Genomic DNA, 19,346 nt, shown 5'->3' on the forward strand with positions numbered 1-19,346 from the left:
AAAGTTATTTTGCTGACTTTGCTTCCAGAGGCAGTTTGGAACTCGGTAGTGAGTGTTTTATGGGGTACACTTTCAGGACTCAGAGGTCCCATTCTGTGAGCTTGTGAGCCCTGTCACTTCGCAGCTGAGCGGTTGTGGCTCCTAGACGTTCCCACAATGACAGCACTTCCAGTTGACTGACTTGTTGAAAAGGTGGCATCCTATGACGGTGCCACATTGAAAGTCACTGAGCACTTCAGTAAGGCCATTCTACTGCCAATGTTTGTCCTTGTAGATTGCATGGCTGTGTGCTCGATTTTATACACCTGTCAGCAATAGGTTTTGCTGAAATAGTCAAGTCCACTAATTTGAAGTTGTGCCCACATATTTTTGTATATATACTGTATCTCCCCCCTCCTCCTCAGTACCTTTAGAGCTGTAAGTGTGTAAACAGGCACTGTCCTGTAGATGGGCTGGGGTCCAGTAGACGGGCTGGGATCCAGTAGACGGGCTGGGATCATGTAGACGGGCTGGGATCCAGTAGACAGGCTTTTATCCTGTAGATGGGCTGAGATCCTGTAGACGGGCTGGGATCCTGTAGACGGACTGAGATCCTGTAGACGGACTGAGATCCTGTAGACGGACTGAGATCCTGTAGACGGGCTGGGATCCTGTAGACGGGCTGGGATCCTGTAGACGGACTGGGATCCTGTAGACGGGCTAGGATCCTGTAGACGGACTGAGATCCTGCAGACGGGCTGGGATCCTGTAGACGGGCTGGGATCCTGTAGACGGGCTGGGATCATGTAGACGGACTGAGATCCTGTAGACGGGCTGAGATCCTGTAGACGGACTGAGATCCTGTAGACGGACTGAGATCCTGTAGACGGGCTGGGATCCTGTAGACGGGCTGGGATCCTGTAGACGGGCTGGGATCATGTAGACGGGCTGAGATCCTGTAGACGGGCTGGGATCCTGTAGACGGGCTGGGATCGTGTAGATGGCTCTCCTTCCTCCATTGTCTTTGAAGCATTTGGAGGCTCTGCCAGGGCCTCAGCCAAACTGATGATTACAGCCTCATCGTTAGACAATTACTGACATCTGCTCTGTTCCACTGCTCTGTGTTATGTTCATTAGCCTGACTTAGAGGGAATAGAGTAGAGACCCCTTCTGGTTTAGTGAAAAACCTCATTGGGGATATGGTCCCTGGTTCCTATGTACCCCTCCTCTCTCCACCGACTCCCCCTTTTTCAACCAATGTACCCATAATGAATTCTGTCCCACTTTCCCTTCAAACGTACACAAGTTAAATTCATCAACCAATCTGAAGCTTTCACTTAAAAACACACAAATAAAATGCTTCAAAGACAAAAACAAGATGGTTTATTTAGTACCGAAACGCCTTTCGCAATGTATACAGTAAGATAATGAAATGTAATGCACATCATTACTCATGGGTTAGTGTTACATTCAACTGTTGAATCTTCCAATGGTTTTTCACATCTCCATGTCTACACATGCGCTTTCAATTCACAATCACATTCTATAGTCTTGGGCATGACAGCATGCTTACATTATATGATACAGTTTATGAGTCTTCACGTCATGTTCCGTAGGCCAGATGCATGCATCCACTCATGGCTTGGCTTATTACATCTACTTATATTACAGGTAAACTTACTGGGAAGTGCTTTAGTTTCATACAATAACAAAAGCAACTAAGCAGCTAGTGGTCTGTTTATCTTCATCGAAAAGGAATGAAAGTTAAAAGTTATGTGTGTTGGTTGTATCAGGATATCCCTTTATTGGACCCTCCAATGGTATTCATATCCTTTTAGTTATACACCTAAATAATCTTCACTTTCTCCTCCATGCACTCAGCAATCTCCTTTCTCTTCATGCTAGGAGGGTAAAGTTATAGGACCGTGGTTGTACTGTGTGGTAGTAGTGTGTAAGTGGTCATACTTTATGGCTATGTGTGGTGGTGTTGGTAGTACTGTAGTAGAACTGTGTGGCTATGTGTGGTGGTGTTGGTAGTACTGTAGTAGAACTGTGTGGCTATGTGTGGTGGTGTTGGTAGTACTGTAGTAGAACTGTGTGGCTATGTGTGGTGGTGTTGGTAGTACTGTAGTAGAACTGTGTGGCTATGTGTGGTGGTGTTGGTAGTACTGTAGTAGAACTGTGTGGCTATGTGTGGTGGTGTTGGTAGTACTGTAGTAAAACTGTATGGCTATGTGTGGTGGTGTTGGTAGTACTGTAGTAGAACTGTGTGGCTATGTGTGGTGGTGTTGGTAGTACTGTAGTAGAACTGTGTGGCTATGTGTGGTGGTGTTGGTAGTACTGTAGTAGAACTGTGTGGCTATGTGTGGTGGTGTTGGTAGTACTGTAGTAGAACTGTGTGGCTATGTGTGGTGGTGTTGGTAGTACTGTAGTAGAACTGTGTGGCTATGTGTGGTGGTGTTGGTAGTACTGTAGTAGAACTGTATGGCTATGTGTGGTGGTGTTGGTAGTATTGTAGTAGAACTGTGTGGCTATGTGTGGTGGTGTTGGTAGTACTGTGGTAGAACTGTATGGCTATGTGTGGTGGTGTGGGTAGTACTGTGGTAGAACTGTATGGCTATGTGTGGTGGTGTTGGTAGTACTGTGGTAGAACTGTATGGCTATGTGTGGTGGTGTTGGTAGTACTGTGGTAGAACTGTATGGCTATGTGTGGTGGTGTGGGTAGTACTGTGGTAGAACTGTATGGCTATGTGTGGTGGTGTTGGTAGTACTGTGGTAGAACAGTATGGCTATGTGAGGTGGTGTTGGTAGTACTGTGGTAGAACAGTATGGCTATGTGTGGTGGTGTTGGTAGTACTGTGGTAGAACTGTATGGCTATGTGTGGTGGTGTGGGTAGTACTGTGGTAGAACTGTATGGCTATGTGTGGTGGTGTTGGTAGTACTGTGGTAGAACAGTATGGCTATGTGTGGTGGTGTTGGTAGTACTGTGGTAGAACTGTATGGCTATGTGTGGTGGTGTTGGTAGTACTGTGGTAGAACTGTATGGCTATGTGTGGTGGTGTTGGTAGTACTGTGGTAGAACTGTATGGCTATGTGTGGTGGTGTGGGTAGTACTGTGGTAGAACTGTATGGCTATGTGTGGTGGTGTTGGTAGTACTGTGGTAGAACAGTATGGCTATGTGAGGTGGTGTTGGTAGTACTGTGGTAGAACAGTATGGCTATGTGTGGTGGTGTTGGTAGTACTGTGGTAGAACTGTATGGCTATGTGTGGTGGTGTGGGTAGTACTGTGGTAGAACTGTATGGCTATGTGTGGTGGTGTTGGTAGTACTGTGGTAGAACAGTATGGCTATGTGTGGTGGTGTTGGTAGTACTGTGGTAGAACTGTATGGCTATGTGTGGTGGTGTTGGTAGTACTGTGGTAGAACTGTATGGCTATGTGTGGTGGTGTTGGTAGTACTGTGGTAGAACTGTATGGCTATGTGTGGTGGTGTTGGTAGTACTGTGGTAGAACTGTGTGGCTATGTGTGGTGGTGTTGGTAGTACTGTGGTAGAACAGTATGGCTATGTGAGGTGGTGTTGGTAGTACTGTGGTAGAACAGTATGGCTATGTGTGGTGGTGTTGGTAGTACTGTGGTAGAACTGTGTGGCTATGTGTGGTGGTGTTGGTAGTACTGTGGTAGAACAGTATGGCTATGTGAGGTGGTGTTGGTAGTACTGTGGTAGAACAGTATGGCTATGTGTGGTGGTGTTGGTAGTACTGTGGTAGAACAGTATGGCTATGTGTGGTGGTGTTGGTAGTACTGTGGTAGAACAGTATGGCTATGTGTGGTGGTGTTGGTAGTACTGTGGTAGAACAGTATGGCTATGTGAGGTGGTGTTGGTAGTACTGTGGTAGAACAGTATGGCTATGTGTGGTGGTGTGGGTAGTACTGTGGTAGAACTGTATGGCTATGTGTGGTGGTGTGGGTAGTACTGTGGTAGAACTGTATGGCTATGTGTGGTGGTGTTGGTAGTACTGTGGTAGAACAGTATGGCTATGTGAGGTGGTGTTGGTGTGTGTCCTGTACTCAGAACCAGAACTCGGAGACGAAGATGTGGACGCTGACGATGTTCCGATGAGACACCACCCCAGAGGTGACGTAGTTCATAGCCAGCTTCAATACCATGTTCAGCGGGCCAATCAGAGGCTTCACTTGTCGGACCACACCTAAGGGAGACAGAGGGATAGTCAGAGAGAGAAGTGTACCAAAGGTATTGAAGGAGGATGTAAAGAGTGATGGCTCACCATCAAATTAGAATAATTTGGGGGTAGGAAACATTTTACAGGGGGTAGGAAACATTTTACAGGGAGTGGGAAACATTTTACAGGGGGTAGGAAACATTTTACAGGGAGTAGGAAACATTTTACAGGGAGTAGGAAACATTTTACAGGGGGTAGGAAACATTTTACAGGGGGTAGGAAACATTTTACAGGGGGTAGGAAACATTTTACAGGGAGTGGGAAACATTTTACAGGGGGTAGGAAACATTTTACAGGGAGTAGGAAACATTTTACAGGGAGTAGGAAACATTTTACAGGGAGTAGGAATGACAAGTGGTGGCAGGGATGGATGGATATTGCTATCTTCTCATCATGTGCAGCAGTACTATTATTGGAATTTAGTGACGTGCTGTGCTCGTATACCATGATTTCTACAAGCATATGTGACATTCAGGTCCAACATCTGTGACATGGGATGTTTGAAAAAATCAGTTTGACAAGTATTTTGTTTGATTTCCATCCCCTCACGTGCAGGCTTTGATGTTATTGATCATAGATTGTTACTGAAGAAACTCACTTGCTATTGCTTTACATCACCTGCCATCACATGGTTGGAGAGTTATTTATCCACTAGAACCCAGAAAACGTTCTTCAATGGAAGCTTCACTAACATCAGATATGTACAGTGCGGTGTCCTTCAGGGCAGTTGCCTTGGGCCATTACTCTTCTCTGTTTTCACACATGATTTGCCACTGGTCTAACATAAAACCTAGAATGACTATGTATGAGGATGATTCCACACTCTACATTTCAACACCCAAAGCCAGTGAGCTCAGTGAAATAAGGAGTTACAGTCAGTATCAGAATGGGTGATTAAAAATAAACTGGTCATAAATACATCTAAAACTAAAAGCATTGTATTTGGATGAAAACATTCTCTAAGACCTAAACCTCAACTGTAGTTGTACATAAAGGGTGTGACCATTGAGCAACTTGACAAAGCTAAACTCCTAGGAGTAACATTGCATGGTCAATTATCATGGTCAAATCATATTGGCAATGTTGTTGTGAAGATGGGGAGAGGTATGTCTGTTATAAAAAAAACATGTTCTGTGTTTTTGACACCAAATTAACTGTACTAGTTGTTCAGGTTCTGGTCTTCCATCTTGATTATTGTCCAGTAATATGGTCAAGTGCAGCACAGAAAGTCCTAGCAAAGCGGCAGCTGGTTCAACACAGAGCAGCACACCTTGCATTTAACTGCACATACAGACCAACATCAACAACATACATGCCAGTCTTTCCTGGTTGATGGTTGACAAGAGATGAACTGCTTCTCTTCTAGTTTTTATGATAAGTATTACTGTGACAAAAATTCCAGATTGTCTGCATAATGAAATAACATTCAGCTCAGACACCCATACATACCCCACAAGACATGCCACCAGGGGTCTCTTCAGACACCCATACATACCCCACAAGACATGCCACCAGGGGTCTCTTCAGACACCCATACATACCCCACAAGACATGCCACCAGGGGTCTCTTCAGACACCCATACATACCCCACAAGACAGTCTTCAAGTCCAAAACAAATTCATGGCAAAGCACAGTATTATACAGAGCCATGATCGCATGGAACTCCCTTACATCTCTAATTACTCAAGAAAAACAGCTAAATTACCATTTAAAAAAAAGAGTTAACAACATTTCAGGGACTGGCAAGGACTGTAAGGGGACGCACAGAGACATTTACATTTACATTTAAGTCATTTAGCAGACGCTCTTATCCAGAGCGACTTACAAATTGGTGCATTCACCTTATGACATCCAGTAGAATAGTCACTTTACAATAGTGCATCTAAATCTTAAAGGGGGGTGAGAAGGATTACTTATCCTATCCTAGGATAACACACACACATTATTTGTATCAGTGTTTTTTGTTACTTGTCATGTTGTGTTTTTTGTGGACTCCAGAAAGAATAGCTGCTGCTTCTGCAAAAGCTCATCGGGATCCAAATAAACCAATAAACCAATAAACCTCATATGATGAGAGGAATGTAAAACCTCTTCATGTGAATCTGGCTTTTAATTCTCTCCTCCATCCTTCTCTCCCTACATCCATCCACCCGTCCCCACCTTCCTCCTTCCACCCTTCCCTGGAGGACAAGAGAGAGAGCGGGAGACTCTCCTGTCACTGTAACAACGTGGGGAAAACACACCATGACCACTGCTGACTGAGACCCAAGAATGACCGAATGCACATGGAATTTGTTGGAAGCTCTTTTTAAGTGAACATGCGATTACAGGGTGAAAGAACGACACTGTTTATCCAGGCTGTCAGCGGGCCCTTTTCTCTGTGGAGGGCTGGTGACATTTCAGCTCAGTCTTGTTTGAACAGCCATCGTCCAGCGTGCAGCCAGGCAGCACAATCACTGCACTGTCCATTCACTGTTTTCACTGTTGTCTTTCTCTCTCTCGTTCTCTCTCTCTTGTTCTCTCTCTCTTGTTCTCTCTCTCTTGTTCTCTTTTTTTCTGTTTCTCACACACAGGGAGACAGGTATTAAATGAAGTAGGTATTGGTCTCAAAGTACTAAATGATATTGAATGCTATAAAGTCCATCAAAACTACAGCACAATGAATCATCTTAAATGAAATCAACAAGATGTCACGGCATCATTCAATGTGATCCATGGAATGCCTTTGTACCACAATTGTCATAAACCAGTGACATTTTGTTATGTTCACCACAGGGCAAACTATGATGATCAAGTGTGAGCTGGTTTCTGCAAAATGTCCTCTGGGATGGACACTGACATGGTTTGATGCTAGAATCAAGATCCTCTCTCCCATTCTTTTCTCTTCTCCTCTCTTCCCTTCTCCCTGTCTCCTCTTCCCTTCTCTTCCTGAGGGGGCCTGCCTGATGTTTGTGGCACCATCTTTGTGGCCCGCGAAGGTAAATTAGTCCCATGTGTTGGATGATGGGAAGCGGAGCAGTCTCAGTCACGCAATACAGCCATGGAGGCAGGCAGGCATTTTTTCAGGGATCCATCTTTAGGATTCAGTTAGAGGAGCTCAACCAGAGTCAGTCTCACTGAGCCTCCCCTCTCATTCCTTCTTCCCTCACCCGTCTCCCAGTCAGTCTGGATCCCTGTGGCCACACAGAAGATTCCAGAAGATTCCAAGAGATAAACGCCTGAAGAGTGTGGAATAGGACCCTTTTTAATAGGGTTGCCCCCTTGTTTTGGTGTTTTGGGACTCTGTTGCATAGTGACACAGGGCTGAAGGGCTGAGGGGAGGGGGACAAGGGATTTATTGTTTCCTAACCGTCAGCACCATCAGAGGAGAAACCTATACATGAACTCAATGGCAGTAATGTTCAGAAAAGTAAAGGACATGGAAAAACAGATTGGGGCTTGCGTATGAAAAAAACAATATCATCATCACTAGCAAATGAAGGTGTCATGCTGATCGGTAATATGGTGCCATATATTCACTCAATACAGAGAGATCATTCAGACATACAGTTGACTGAGTTTGGAGTTGTGGTCCACTGCATGTGAGTAGTTGACATGCAACAAGATATACTACCAATGCAATATATGCACTGCGTGAGATGCCTGTTAAGCAACAGTTCATAAAGTTCAAATTCGTTCATGTCACTTCGAAGAAAATCAGTTCACAGAAGACCCAATGAAGATGAGCGAGGCGAACAAAATGAAACATATCATTATAAATACAGTATGGAGCACCACAATACGGCCTGGATCTCCCAATATCCCTGTTTTATTGGGAATGGAGCGATGGTTTCAGATCATAAATGTGACCCGAATCCAATCGAGGCTCTAGATGTTTTCCATTACAGGGGTCAGCTGGGGCCAAGTTCGCCACTGACGCAAACAAAGTCTCACGAGGACAACGTTTAAATTCAAATCAGAGGGACAAACAAGCAAAAATGTTTCATAATTTTTACATTTCCATTATATAAAGATATACAGTTGAAGTCTGAAGTTTACACCTTAGCCAAATACATTTACACTCAGTTTTTCACAATTCCTGACATTTAATCCGCGATAAAATCACTGTCTTAGGTCAGTTAGGATCACCACTTTATTTTAAGAATGTGAAATGTCAGAATAATAGTAGAGGGAATTATTTATTTCAGCTTTTATTTCCTTCATCACATTCCCAGTGGGTCAGACGTTTACATACACTCAATTAGTATTTGGTAGCATTGCCTTTAAATTGTTTAAGTTGGGTCAAACGCAGCCCTCCACAAGCTTCCCACAATAAGTTGGGTGGATTTTGGCCCATTCCTCCTGACAGAGCTGGTGTAACTGATTCAGGTTTGTAGGCCTTCTTGCTCGCACACGCTTTTTCGGTTCTGCCCACAAATTTCTGCCCACGGGGCTTTGTGATGGCCACTCCAATACTTTGACTTTGTTGTCCTTAAGTCATTTTGCCACAACTTTGGAAATATGCCTGGGGTCATTGTCCATTTGGAAGACCCATTTGCGACCAAGCTTTAACTTCCTGACTGATGCCTTGAGATGTTGCTTCAATATATCCACATAATTCCCTACCTCATGATGCCATCTATTTTGTGATGGCATCATTTTGTGATGGCATCCCCGTGCTTCCCGGTTGGGATGGTGTTCTTCGGCTTGCAAGCTTCCCACTTTTTCCTTCAAACATAACGATAATCATTATGGCCAAACAGTTCTATTTTTGTTTCATCAGACCGGAGGACATTTCTCCAAAAAGTACGATCTTTGTCCCCATGTGCAGTTGCAAACCGTTGTCTGGCTTTTTTTATGGTGGTTTTGGAGCAGTGGCTTCTTCCTTGCTGAGTGGCCTTTCAGGTTATGTCAATATAGGGCTCGTTTTACTGTGGATATAGATACTTTTCTACCTGTTTCCTCCAGCATCTTCATAAGGTCCTTTGTTGTTGTTCTGGGATTGATTTGCACTTTTCACACCAAAGTACATTAATCTCTAGGAGACAGAACGTGTCTCCTTCCTGAGCGGTATGACGGCGGTGTGGTCACATGGTGTTTATACTTGCATACTATTGCTTGTACAGATGAACGTGGTACCTTCAGGCATTTGGAAATTGCTCCCAAGGATGAACCAGACTTGTGGAGGTCTACCATTTTTTTCAGAGATTTTGGCTGATTTCTTTTTATTTTCCCATGATGTCAAGCAAAGAGGCATTGAGTTTGAAGGTAGGCCTTGAAATACATCCACAGGTACACCTTCAATTGACTCAAATTATATCAATTAGTCTAACAGAAACTTCTAAAGCCATGACATCATTTTCTGGAATTTTCCAAGCTGTTTAAAGGCACAGTCAACTTAGCCTATGTAAACTTCTGACCCACTGGAATTGTGATACAGTGAATGATAAAAGTGAAATAATCTGTCTGTAAACAATTGTTGGAAAATGTACCTGTGTCATGCACGAAGTAGATGTCCTAACCAACTTGCCAAAACAATAGTTTGATAACAAGAAATTTGTGGAGTGGTTGAAAAACGAGTTTTAATGACACCAACCTAAGTGTATGTAAACTTCCGACTTCAACTGTACAGTGGCAAGAAAAATAATGTGAACCCTTTGGAATTACCTGGAGTTCTGCATAAAATCGTCATCAAATTTGATCTGATCTTCATCGGGGCGGCAGGTTGCCTAGTGGTTAGAGCGTTGGGCCAGTAACCGAAAGGTTGCTAGATTGAATCCCCGAGCTGACAAGGTAAAAATCTGTCGTTCTTCCCCTGAACAAGGCAGTTAGCCCACTGTTCCTAGGCCATCATTGTAAATAAGACGGCTGAGCTAACATAGGCTAATGCGATTAGCATGAGGTTGTACGTAACAAGAACATTTCCCAGGAGATAGACATATCTGATATTGGCAGAAAGCTTAAATTCTTGTTAATCTATCTGCACTATCCAATTTACAGTAGCTATTACAGTGTAACAATACCATGCTATTGTTTGAGGAGAGTGCACAATTTTTAACATAAAAAGTTATTAATAATCAAATTAGGCATATTTGGGCAGTCTTGATACAACATTTCGAACAGAAATGCAATAGTTCATTGGATCAGTCTAAAATTGTGCACATACGCTGCTGCGTTCTAGTGGCCAAAATGTACATTGCACCTAGGCTATATTGCACATACATTATTGCATTTCAAAGATGATGGTACAAAAAAATACAAAAGAACAGTTGATTTTTTTTTGTATTATCTTTTACCAGATCTATTATGTTATATTCTCCTACATTCCTGTCACATTTCTACAAAGGACAAAGTGTTTCCTTTCAAATGGTACCAAGAATATGCATATCCTTGCTTCAGGGCTAAGCTACAGGCAGATAGATTTGAGTATGTAATTTCATGCGAAAATGTTTTTAAAAAAAGGGGCGGATCCTTATTAACTGACTTGCCTCGTTAAACTAAGGTTAAAATAGAAGAAATCTAAGTCACAACAATAGACAAACAGTGTGCTTAAACTAATATTTTTCTTGTCTATATTGAATACATCTTGTAAACATTCACAGTGTAGGTTGCGAAAAGTATGTGAACCCCTAGGCTAATGACTTCTCCAAAAGCTAATTGGAATCAGGAGTCAGCTAACCTTGAGACCAATCAATGAGACGAGATTGGAGAGGTAGGTTTGAGCTGCCTTGCCCTGTAAAAAACACTTACAAAATTTGAGTTTGCTATTCACAAGAAGCATTGCCTGATGTGAACCATGCCTCAAACAAAAGAGATATCAGAAGACCTAAGATTAAGAATTGTTGACCTGCATAAAGCTGGAAAGGGTTACAAAAGTATCTCTAAAAGCCTTGATGTTCATCAGTCCATGGTAAGACAAATTGTCTATAAATTGAGAAAGTTCAGCACTGTTGCTACTCTCCCAAGGAGTGGCTGTCCTGCAAAGATGACTGCAAAAGCACAGTGAGTGCTCAATGAGGTTTAGAAAATCCTAGAGTGTCAACTAAAGACTTAAAGAAATCTCTGGAATATGCTAACATCTGTTAACGAGTCTAAGATACGTAAAACACTAAATAAGAATGGTGTTCATGGGAGGACACCACGGAAGAACCCATTGCTGTCCAAAACAAACATTGCTGCACGTCTGAAGTTCGCAAAAGAGCACCTGGATGTTCCACAGCTCTACTGGCAAAAATATTCTATGGACAGATGGAACTACAGTTGAGTTGTTTGGAAGGAACACAACTCTATGTGTGGAGAAAAAAAAATGCACAGCACACCAATATTAAAACCTCATTCCAACTGTAAAGTATGGTGGAGGGAGAGTCATGGTTTGGGACTGCTTTGCTGCCTCAGGGCCTGGACAGCTTGCTATCATCAACGGAAAAATGTATTCCCAAGTTTATCAAGACATTTTGCAGGAGGACGTTAGGCTATCTGTCCGACAATTGAATCTCAACAGAAGTTGGGTGATGCAACATGACAACGACCTAAAACACAGAAGTAAATCAACAACAGTTTCACGGATCCCCCGGAACTCTCATTGCGCACACCTGGCCCCTGGCCCACACCTGGCCCCAATTCCCACTGATTTTATTTGCGTGTGAGGACCTGTGCTGTGTGTTTTGGGCTTTTGTGCCCTTGTGGATTGCGCAGATGATTATGGGTCTCGGCCCGTGCGATAATCATTGTGCGCTTGTGTTATTTATTCGAGGTACTCCTCGCTCTTATGATTGGGTTTCAACCCTGTGTTTTGTTACATGTTTGTTTGGTCTTCGTCCCCTTGCCTTTACACGGCATGCCGTCATTAGGGCTGAACAAAAAACATGACACATTACTGTGCTTGTCTCCCGAATCTTCTCATACCAGCGTGACAGAATAATAGAATATTGAGGGAGACCGCGTAAATGACCCGTCCAACGACGATGCGACTGGTCCGTCCGGCACCGCTGCAATTTCGGCAGCTGCAACTGGGTCGTCTGACTTCACCACAACTGGTCCGTTCGATGGCACAACTTCAGCAGCTACAACTGGTCCGTCCGACGATGCCACAACTGGGCCGTCCGACGCCACTGCTACTGGTCCGAACTACCTCGCCACAACTTTGGCAGCAACAACTAGCTCGTCCAATGACGACGCAACTTCGGCAGCTGCATCGCGTCCTGATTGACCCGCACTGCGTTCCTGTGAATGTCCTCGAGGCCGGTGTCATTGCATTGCTTGTGCAGTGCGTCGGGGGGTACTGTCACGGGGGTACTGTTAATGCAAATAGTCTGGGTAGCCATTTGAGTAGCTGTTCAGGAGTCGTATGGCTTGGAGGTTAAAGCTGTTTAGAAACCTCTTGGACCTAGACTTGGTGCTCAGGTACCACTTTCCCTGCGGTAGCAGAGAGAACAGTCTATGACTAGGGTGGCTGGAGTCTTTGACCATTTTTAGGGCCTTCCTCTGACACTGCCTGGTATAGAGTTTCTGAATGGCAGGAAGCTTGGCCCCGGTGATGTACTAGTACGCATTACCCTCTGTAGTGCCTTGCGGTCGGAGGCCGAGCAGTTGCTATACCAGGCAGTGATGCAACCCGTCAGGATGCTCTCGATGGTGCAGTTGTAAAACGTTTTGAGGATCTGAGGACCCATTCCAAATCTTTTCAGTCTCCTTCAGGGGAATAGGTTTTGTCGTGCCCTCTTGACGACTGACTTGGTGTGCTTGGACCATGTTAGTTTGTTGGTGATGTGGACGCCAAGGAACTTGAAGCTCTCAACCTGTTCCACTACAGCCCAATCGATGAGAATGGGTGTGTGCTCGGTCCTCCTTTTCCTGTAGTCTACAATCATCCCCTTTGTCTTGATCACGTTGAGGGAGAGGTTATTGTCCTTGCACCACACAGTCAGGTCTCTGACCTCCTCCCTATAGGCTGTCTCATCGTTGTCGGTGTTGTGTCATCTGCAAACTTAATTATTGTGTTGGAGTCGTCCCCGGCTATGCAGTCATGAGTGAACAAGGAGTACAGGAGGGGACTGAGCACGCTTCCCTGAGGGGTCTCCGTGTTGAGGATCAGCGTGGCAGATGGGGTGTTACCTACCCTTACCACCTGGGGGCGGCTCATCAGGAAGTCCAGGATCCAGTTAAAGAGGGAGGTGTTTAGTCCCAGGGTCTTTAGCTTAGTGATGAGCTTTGAGGGCACTATGGTGTTGAACGCTGAGCTGTAGTCAATGAATAGCATTCCAACATAAGCGTTCCTTTTGTCCAGTTGGGAAAGGCAGTGTGGAGTGCAATAGAGATTGTATCATCTGTGGATCTGTTGGTGTGGTATGGAAATTGGAATGGGTCTAGGGTTTCTGGGATAATGGTGTTGTGAGCCGTGACCAGCCTTTCAAAGCATTTCATGGCTACAGGCGTGAGTGCTATGGGTCGGTAGACATTTAGGCAGGTTACCTTAGTGTTCTTGGGCACAGGGACTATGGTGGTCTGCTCGAAACATGTTGGTATTGCAGACTCAGACAGGGAGAGGTCGAACATGTCAGTGAAGACAATTGACAGTTGGTCAGCGCATGCTCGGAGTACACGTCCTGGTAATCCATCTGGTCCAGCGGCCTTGTGAATGTTGACCTGTTTAAAGGGCTTACTCACATCGACTGCATAGAGCGCCATCACACAGACGTCCGGAACAGCTGATGCTTTCATGCATGTTTCAGTGTTACTTGCCTCGAAGCGAGCATAGCAGTTATTTAGCTCGTCTGGTAGGCTTGTGTCACTGGGCAGCTCTCGGCTTTGCTTCCCTTTGTAGTCTGTAATAGTTTGCAAGTCCTGCCACATCCGACGAGCATCGGAGCCGGTGTAGTACGATTCGATCTTAGTCTTGTAATGACGCTTTTGCTGTTTGATGGTTCATCAGAGGGCATAGTGCGATTGCTATTAGAGTCCAGCTCCTTGAAAGCGGCAGCTAAACCCTTACCTCAGTGTGAATGTGGCCTGTAATCCATGGCTTCTGGTTGGGGTATGTACGTACAGTCACTGTGGGGACGACATCCTCGATGCACTTATTCATAAAGTCAGTGGCTGGTGTACTCCTCAATGCCATCGGAAGAATCCAGGAACATGTTCCAGTCTGTGATAGCAAAACAGTCATGTAGTTTAGCATCTGCTTCATCTGATCACTTTTTTATAGACCGAGTCACTGGTGCATCCTGCTTTAATTTTTGCTTGTAAGCAGGAATCAGGAGGATATAGTTATGGTCATATTTGCCAAATGGAGGGCGTAGACAGCTACGAAAAATACAGAGGAAAACTCTCTAGATAGATAGTGTGGTCGACAGCATATCATGAGATACTCTACCTCAGGCAGCAAAACCTTGAGGCTTCCTTAGATATCGTGCACCAGCTATTGTTTACAAATATGCACAGGCCCCCGCCCTGTGTCTTACCAGAGGCTGCTGTTTTGTTCTGCCGATAGAGTGTATAACCCGACAGCTGTATGTTCTTAATGTCGCCGTTCAGCCACGACTCGGTGAAACATATTACAGTTGTTGATGTCCCGTTGGTAAGATATACGTGCTTTCAGTTCGTCCCATTTATTTTCCAGCGATTGAACGTTAGCTGGTAGAACGGAAGGCCAGGGCAGATTAGCCACTCGTCCCCTGATCCTCACAAGACATCCTGATCTCTTTCCACTAAACCTTTTCCAGCGAATCATGGGGATCTGGGCCTGGTCGGGTGTCTGTATTATATCCATCCCACCTGACTCATTGAAGAAGAATCGTCCAATTTGAGGTGTGTAATCCCAGTTCTGATGTCCAGAAGCTCTTTTCGGTCATAAGAGACGGTAACAGCAACATTATGTACAAAACAAGTTATGAACAACATGAAAAAACAATCAAAATTGCATGGTTGATTAAGAGCGGATAAGACAGCAGCCCTCCCCTCCGGCGCCATTATGTGACATCGGAAGAACAGTTGAGTCTAGAAACACAACTCATGTATGGGATCGTTCAGCAGAAGCACACGATGAACGCAAGCCTACACGTGGCCATGTGAAATTAACTCTTCACAGTGAAAACTTCACAGAGAACAAGGCCTTCTTCCATAGAAAGTTTTACCTACAACCCTCACATAACCTTGAACCCCCAAAAGACTGCGATTGTGCTAGCCAACTGTCCTTCCGAACAACCCATTGGGACCTTATAGGTATGCCCTCTGTTTAGGTTCAGCTTCCTGTGGCTATGGGAAGTGGCTTAATTCATTATCAACATGGTCCTTCATTTTCTCCCTGCAGTTACACAAAAACACTTGATTCAACCCTCTGTGGAACAGTAAATTCAGGGTATTGTTAAAGAATGTACATTGTGGGCCTTGCATTGTATTTCCGCTTCCTATGAATAAATTAAGGGACTTAAATGGAGGTGAAAGGGGCATTTCTGAAGGGTTAAAAAGGTTGAATATTGCTAAGTATTACATATTTGTTACCAGAGGATGGTCATGACCTGACATATGAAATATGAATTCAATTGGCCCAAAAGCACTTGAAAATGTAGAGACTAAGAGCCTTATAAAGAGGATATCATTCACAATATTTTAGATTGACTTGGTGAAACTGTTTGCCTGCCTGCTTGTCTATGAGTGTGTCCGTCTGTCAACCCTGTGACACTCATCTTTTCAAATGGAATGCAATGCATTAACAAAAACGTCAACTCTGTGACACTCATCTCTTCCCAGTGAATGCAATGCATTGACAAAAACATAATATTGTATATTGTGATGTTTTCATTTTTGCAAAAACGTGACAAGATGGTGTTTTGAAGCTGATGCTGCTCAGTCCTTTCTCAGGTACTGTGCTCAGTTCTACTGTCAGCAGCTTACTTGTAGTCATTGATCAGTGACGTGCAGCAGCTCTCGGAGCTGTAGATTCTAGTTGTTCCTCTAAATCATCCCATGTTTTAATTGCGCAATCAGAGCAGTTCAGATTTGACACCTGAAGAGGAGCCTCATAAGGGCTCTGTCCATCAGCATATTTCACATCCACAGCACACAGAGTAATGTATCCTCCATGAAGGCAAGGCATCTACAGTGACAACTGGAGCTCAACATACTAGCTATGAACCTGATGTGAAACCAAACCACCAGAGCCTCATAAACATTGCAAACATTTCACTCAGTCACGAGCTGTGGTGAGGTGAAAGCCTGACCACAAAGCTAACAGGTTTCACTTTGATGCAATCCTTTCGTCATTAATTGAGGTGCAGGCCTGTACAAGTTAAAAGAAATGAAAATACCAAATCTCTCACTGATATCATCTCTCCTCTACTTTGTGTATGCAGTTCATTCCAGGATCTGATGGTAGGCTTACAGTATGTCTGAAAGCACTCTGCTCCGGTATCCCTGGGAGTCGGGATTGCGTCGTTCCGTTGCTGAGGTAGTTTATCTGCAGCAGGGTGCAGAGGTGACCCCACCATGTTCCAACCTCCATCAAACACACAGCCGCACAAACACCCTGTTCCCCAGAACATTCCACCACACCATAAAATAGCCCGTAATTAGAAAATAACCTTAAATGCAAGGTAGAAGCGAGAGACGACACTGCCACAAAACAAAATGAAGCAAATGCCAGGAGACATTTGTCATCCTCTATGGCTGCGAGAGCTACAATATTGAAGGGTTACATGTAAACAGTACAATTTCACGGTTTTCTGGTTTCTACAACTCGGCGAGGAAGTGTATGACAAAATCCTAAATGAACGGGTTTAACACCAGAAAACAAAGTATGCGTCGGCCTCGCCACATTATTGTATAATCACACGCTGGCCGTGGTGTGATGCATGCTCAGTGCTGTAAAACCACTGGAAAGGGGCCAGGCAGAGCACGGCTTTTCCCAGGCCCAGGCCCAGTCCGCTCTGAGGGAAGCCTAGGATTAGCATACAGGCTCCTTGGGGACCGGACCATAGGGCACGGGCCTGACTGGCCTTTCTTGTGTGTTTGGTATAGCTCCTGACCACTCCAAAGGGGACGTGAGAGCTGCACACCCCCGGTCTGAAAAGCGAGGTTGTGTGGTTTGGTATTTCAAGGTCAATTAGCGATGACTGAGTCATCGTTACAGATCTCTCCCAAATGAACCGTGGGACCGTGCTGGACGCATGTAGTCCTTCTCCACTGTTGTGACATCATTGAAAAAGTTGCTAGCTGGAAGGAAAAGAATTGAGCTTTTCTTGGACTTTCTATTTTCAGTGGTTGTTTGATGAATGAGTAACATTGATGATATAGAAGCATATGGGCAAATTTCAAGGTAACAGAATGATGCTGAGACAGATGCAAAGTTCGGTAACAGAATGACAGAACAAACCACACAAACTGTCATTCTGTTACCAAACTTTACCAAACCAATCTGCACTGTTCTTCAAGTAAATGTGTTTTTGTACATTATTATTGTTATTATTATTCACTCCGTTTCCGTGGAATTGCCCATGTCGCATTATCTCCATCGTGACCTTCACATCGTAATAAAAGGGACCTTATACAGTAACCTAACCACCGGACATAGTAGACGATAGCACTCAATCTACATCTCAAAACAAGGCATTAAAACATCCAATGTCAAAGATGATGCTGGATTTGGTAGACTTGGAAACAGATTCCTCAACACACGTATATCCTTTTTTGGATGCATTTTTGATAAACAGATACGTTATGCCAGAATCTCCTGATATCTTTTATCTGTATTAGTCAAAAAGACATACAGTGTAGATAAAGTGATAATAAATTAGTCAAATATAAATATTCAAAATAAAACTGAAAATGTAGCAGCGTGGCTGTGGAGATACTTGGGAGGGATGATGAACAAGTCAATACAAATCAAGTGGAAAGCAAAGGGGGGGAAGAAAAGTACATAGCTAGCTATGTATGGCAAGTTATATGTATAAACTTACAGCAAGAATCAATGGTGTGTCAATGTGTGTGTACAGTATGTGTGTGTGTGTGGGGGGGGGTTGTAGGCACACAGTGTATGTGCAGGTGTTTTCAGAGGAGTGCAAATATACATGCAGTATATTTGGAAAGTATTCAGACCCCTTGACTTTTCCCACATTTTCTTATGTTACAGCCTTATTCTAAAATGTATTAAATTTGTTTTCTTCCTCATCAATCTACATACAATACCCCATAATGACAAAGCAAAAAAAGGTTTTTAGAAATGTTTGCAAACTTATAAAAAATAAAAAACCTTATTTACATAAGTATTCAGACCCTTTTCTATTGATCATCCTTGAGATGTTTCTATAACTTGATTGGAGTCCACCTGATGTAAATTCAATTGATTGGACATGATTTGGAAAGGCACACACCTGTCTACATAAGGTCCCACAGTTGACAGTGCATGTCAGAGCAAAAACCAACCTATGAGGTCGAACGAATTGTCCGTAGAGCTCAGAGACAGGATTGTGTCGAGGCACAGATCTGGGGAAGGGTACCAAAAAATGTCTGCAGCATTGAAGGTCCCCAAGAACACAGTGGCCTCCATCATTCTTAAATGGAAGAAGTTTGGAACCACCAAGACTCGTCCTAGAGCTGGCCGCCCGGCCAAACCTGAGCAATCAGGGAGAAGGACCTTGTTCAGGGAGTTGACCAAGAACCTGATGGTCACTCTGACAGAGTTCCAGAGTTCCTCTGTAGAGATGGGATAACCTTCCAGAAGGACAAGCATCTCTGCAGCACTCCACCAATCAGGCCTTTATGGTAGTGGCCAGACAGAAACCACTCCTCAGTAACAGGCACATGACAGCCCACTTGGAGTTTGCCACAAGTCACCTAAAGGACTCTCAGACCTTGAGAAAGAAGATTCTCTGGTCTGATGAAACCAAGATTGAACTCTTTGGCCTGAATGCCAAGCATCACATCTGGAAGAAACCTGGCATAATCACTACGGTGAAGCATGGTGGTGGCAGCATCATTCTGTGGGGATGTTTTTTCAGCAGCAGGGACTGGGAGACTAGTCAGGATCGAGAGAAAGATGAAAGGAGCGAAGTACAGAGAGATCCTTGATGAAAACCTGCTCCGGAGTGCTCGGTACCTCAGACTGGGGCAAAGGTTCACCTTCCAACAGGACAACAACCCTAAGCACACA

General features: G+C 44.2%; 1 protein-coding gene and 1 long non-coding RNA gene across 18 annotated transcripts in view; one reads left to right on the plus strand and one right to left on the minus strand.

Annotated features, from left to right (window-relative positions):
• The first annotated feature begins 2,575 nt into the window (after window positions 1-2,575).
• Window positions 2,576-4,145, plus strand: LOC127912046 (uncharacterized). 17 transcript variants are annotated; one of them, XR_008080272.1, is made up of 4 exons: window positions 2,576-3,121; window positions 3,165-3,465; window positions 3,552-3,680; window positions 4,025-4,145. It is a non-coding gene; the product is annotated as an uncharacterized LOC127912046 (long non-coding RNA). The 17 variants fall into 17 exon arrangements; XR_008080276.1 differs by having other exon boundaries at window positions 2,576-2,734; window positions 2,778-3,465; XR_008080264.1 differs by having other exon boundaries at window positions 2,576-3,508.
• The window catches only part of LOC118389706 (fibulin-1-like), a 42,692-nt gene continuing 27,233 nt past the window's right edge, over window positions 3,888-19,346 (minus strand). Inside the window, exon 17 of the mRNA XM_052480565.1 lies at window positions 3,888-4,188. Coding sequence (XP_052336525.1) covers window positions 4,049-4,188 — 140 coding nt within the window. The 3' untranslated portion in view covers window positions 3,888-4,048. The remainder of the gene's footprint in view (window positions 4,189-19,346) is intronic.

Source organism: Oncorhynchus keta, chromosome 26 (genome assembly GCF_023373465.1).
Source record: "Oncorhynchus keta strain PuntledgeMale-10-30-2019 chromosome 26, Oket_V2, whole genome shotgun sequence".
Taxonomy (NCBI): Eukaryota; Metazoa; Chordata; class Actinopteri; order Salmoniformes; family Salmonidae; genus Oncorhynchus; species Oncorhynchus keta.